Raw genomic sequence first — 4365 nt, 5'->3', positions numbered from 1 at the left:
AATTGACGAATGAGTACACTCAATGAAATAACATCTGCAGGACTACACGATTCGGAAGTTAATTGTGTTTGTTTATACAATAGATTTCCTGTTTTCTTTCCGACTGTCCTGTTAATTGTGCAGTAAGAAAAGAAACGTATGTACTCTTGATTTATCAACAACTCAGCGATTTTCGTTTCTGTCAACTCAAAACTAAATCGTAAATAAAACTTTTTACTTCCAGTTTGTTGTTTATTTGTAAAAGCAAACTTCTCTCTCTTGACTTTTTTTTTATGTTTTTGTGGAATCCTTTGCTCTCATCTTTTTGTTTGTATCGTTTGTTTCGTATGTTTGAACTTAAATAAAAATTTAAAATATTTTCAAATATTATTTATTCATAACACATTCTAACTCTTGATTAATAAAAACAGTGAAATTTTGTACAACAAATATTTATAAACATTCATAGTATTATTATATACTTAAAAAAAATGAGTCATGTCTGTCTGAAGTCGTAAATATACAAACACCAAATGATAATACACACAACAAACGATGTCTTATGTTAACAATTACTGTAAGAGCACAATGCAGTATATACTCTAAAGTTCAAGATCATTATATTGATATATGCAATAAAATGTATCTATCACGAACATGAACTATTAAGTCTAATCACGTATGCCTCGAAGATCTGAAATATTCACGTCTTCTGTCACGCAATGACTGATGTAATATGTTGCTTGCAGTACACAACAGTTGAGTATCAATGATGAGCATGGTTTAGCGGCTATGGTGAGAACATTCTTGGAGCAGCACTGGATCATTGTAGTTTTACGTACTACATGTTGCAAACGGTATGCAACAGTTGTTTTGATGTGCTAGTCCAATGTTCTGTCTATGATTCTCCAGAGTTGTCATCTGACGTCCTCTTGAAGCAGACTTTTTCTGTCTATGTAGATTGATTTTATTGACCAGGTTTTGGCTTCCTGAAGAAATAATAAAGAAGATTGTTAAAACAGAGTATATATATTTACACATACATTTTACATCTTCAATAGCCTTATACATCACAGTAAAGAAAATTGTGTGTTGTCGTTTATCTCAAAACATCTGGATATTTTCTTCTCTTCAAAAAAATCATTTTGTCTCTCTCTTATCGTTTATACAGAAGTCACAAATAGTATGATTGCTATCAAACAAATTTGATTTCATTACCTGGAAAATTAAATGAAAGCCCTGGATGTTCTTCATTCAGGCAGGTCAATAACAGGACATTGGTTGGCCAACATGGAATAGTAGTTATTTATGAAGTCATCAGCACTGCTGTCTGTCTTGGCGTTCTGTATCAGCACACAGTCAATACCATTTCCTTCAACCTCCTCGCCGATTAACACCTTTTCCATCTTTTTTAAGCTGTCAACCTGAAAAACAATAACAAATTGTTACGTAATGATATAAAAAGTACAAATTATAAACATGTTTATCTATAAATGTGCGTAGGTTGCAATATTGATTTTCTCAGAATTTTCAGTCAAGCAGTGACTTGATATTTAACATCCTTGTTTCTCAAAACTAATCATGATCTATTTTCAGGGAATCCCCTTGTTTATTACTAGGAAATAAAACAACACCTTTCCGAAAATATTAATTTACTACATATACTTAATGGAATATCCTGTTTCACTAAACTGACAACAAAAGCTATTATGTAAGCTTACCTTAACGACTTCGATATCATTTTCCCAGCAGAAAGCTTCAACAAGTTTATGATGAATTTGAACTGTTACGTCTGTTTCAGCCATTTCTGGTAGCAAACACAGTCGAACTGTTTCTGGAGAACTGCAAAACAGGAGAAAATCATAAGTATAAAACAATGCATACCGACCGGATATCAAAGTTCAGATAAAGCAATCAATTGAATACTATATTTGTTATTTTTAATGAATCCTATACACTGTTAGAATATTTGCCAACTTTTCATCTATCTTTTGTTATAAATACCGAATCTCATTTTCCTGCTAGCATCTTAGCCAACTCATGAACTCTTCATATATCTTTACTTTACTTATACAGTGACTAATTATATGTAGACTTACTTTTGTAAGATCTGTGCGCATTCATAAACTCCAACCACGATTCTGCCATCTTCCTGTGCCTTCACTAGCAACTTTTTAAGGGCAAACCCAATGTTGTTCACATTTCTAGAAAAGAAACAGAACATTATAAGTTTAATTTTCTGTTATTGTGAACGAGATAATTTTATGTTATCAGAAAAACAAATAAAGTACATGAAGTTTGCGAAATGTTTGTGAATTATGCAATGTTTTTTAAGTTTATCTTTGATATGAAAGCAGTACACAGCATATTTCGTAATAACCTTGCATAATCAAAGGTTAAATATTTTATATAGGACGTCCTACATCTTACGCATATCATGTGACGCCCACTGTAGCATTGACTGTCTGTAGGAGGTTAATATACATAATGTTTTTCAGAATTTCTGCGTTTGTAGTAAACTATCCTATGCTGATTACAAAACAGTATGTCAGGAATATGTAATTAAGAAATGTCGCATGTCTAGATAACGTTCTATATTATTCAAACTTGTCTATTGCATTGATAACAAAGATAAGATGTGAAAACGCATATATTAGACGCTGACCTTAAACTTACTAAGAAAAATGCATTAGCATACTTTGTTTAAAACGACTCTGCAAGGTATCAACCCATAGCATTATGTACCTAACAATAGCATATGTGTTTGAACATTTCCATTGTCTACACCCAGTTGCTACATGCTTGTGATTTTTGACGTATTGCATTTTCCAAAATAAAAATGAGGCTTTCTTAATGTTGGTTGCACTATTAATGTATGATACTAAATAGAAGTTACAGTTTTGAATGTTAGTGATTTCATTACAAATGTAACAATTAATCAAAAGACATTGTTGCAACACAGAACAAAGAGCATCTGAACTTAATGAAACTAATTGATTAAAGCTGATTATTATATTTACCTTTGTGATTCCATGAAAACTGCAATATCCTCAGAGAATGTCATTATCGAGCGTATATATAATCCTGATGAATTATTATCCAACAAACTTGTATTAAGATACTTCCAATAAATTATTAAGAAATATATATCCACGTGTTATGGGCAATAGTTGTCGTATGTTTAAATGATAACGCAGTAAAGTCGTTGGTTTTATACCTATACTAAGAATAGGGCGGAACATACTATATTTACTGGCATTTGATTGGTCGGTCTTCAACAATGAATAGACTCAAAGACCTTGGAAATTCAAATTTCCTCAAATTTTTCACGACAATGAAAACATAAAATCATTTTTTTTAAAGAAATATTGAGACAAGTAGTAAAAATGAATGTTGCAAACAAGAAATTGTCAAAAACTGTCTCTAAATTACAGAAAAAGCGCTTCATATAAATTACTACGGTACAAATTCTCCCAACTATCAGGTACGTTAACCTTACGTTGGTACGAAGTGATTAAACTACTGATTGAACACTGAACCAATTTAAAGTGCACTGTTCAATGGGTATTATTCTGTCTCATCCATCCTACAAAAATCTTTTATATCGATCAGAAAAGAGCGAAATGACAAAAATTAACAAAAATATCATTATGTAACAAATTATTTCAACCGTTTTGAATTTGGTACAGTTGCATTATATTGAGAAGGTAACTAGGTGTGCTTTCGATCCAGTGTGGGGATTGGCAAACTGAACTGATACAACACATTTGCACCAACGGAGATTTTTTTACTTTTTGAAAACAAGTGTAAGACCGACCAATTTAGAAACCGAATTTAAAAAAAAATATAATCTAAAAAGTTCCGCCACAATGGTTGCACTCCAATGTGCACCGCACTGCCGGATACCATCATGGGATCCATGCGTTCATATTGTTAAACTTATTATAGATATTTATATATATAAAAAATTAAAATAGAAATGCAGAAATGGTCTAAAATTACTTGTTGGTCATTGGCCTTTGTTGGGCAGAAGTCGTTGACCAGTACGATAAAACTAAATAGGTAGACGACCACCATTTAATGTCAAATCCATTACTATTTTATTGATAAAATAATGTTGCTCACTTTAGGGACAAAGAGTTTCATTTCCAATTTCTTTACTTTATACCTTAAAGGTTAAAATACTAGAGCCATCAAACAAACCGTCGACGGCAAATGGTTTACAATAGGCTAGCACAATAATGCCCGCAAATATGGAAATATCGAACTGATTATGTCTTTATATATTTACTTGATTAAAAAAAAATATAATTTTGTTTTCCAAGCTATAAAGGATATCCTACAATCATAAATTGTTTGTGGACTTCCGTTGTGTGCATTTCGTGT

General features: G+C 31.7%; 1 protein-coding gene across 1 annotated transcript; it reads right to left on the bottom strand.

Moving 5' to 3' along the window:
* Positions 1-354: 354 nt before the first annotated feature.
* On the bottom strand, positions 355-3226 carry LOC134713789 (growth arrest and DNA damage-inducible protein GADD45 beta-like). The gene is made up of 5 exons (XM_063575071.1): positions 3000-3226; positions 2079-2183; positions 1701-1821; positions 1198-1403; positions 355-968 (listed from the first exon to the last, which is right to left on the bottom strand). The coding sequence occupies exons 1-4, from the start codon at positions 3041-3043 to the stop codon at positions 1230-1232; spliced, it is 444 nt and encodes a 147-aa protein (XP_063431141.1). The 5' UTR covers positions 3044-3226; the 3' UTR covers positions 355-968; positions 1198-1229.
* Positions 3227-4365: the final 1139 nt, after the last annotated feature.

The sequence above is a fragment of the Mytilus trossulus genome, chromosome 1 (assembly GCF_036588685.1).
Source record: "Mytilus trossulus isolate FHL-02 chromosome 1, PNRI_Mtr1.1.1.hap1, whole genome shotgun sequence".
Lineage (NCBI taxonomy): Eukaryota > Metazoa > Mollusca > Bivalvia > Mytilida > Mytilidae > Mytilus > Mytilus trossulus.
Note: the sequence above shows the minus strand (reverse complement) of the source record. Positions and strands in the feature narration are given on the sequence as shown.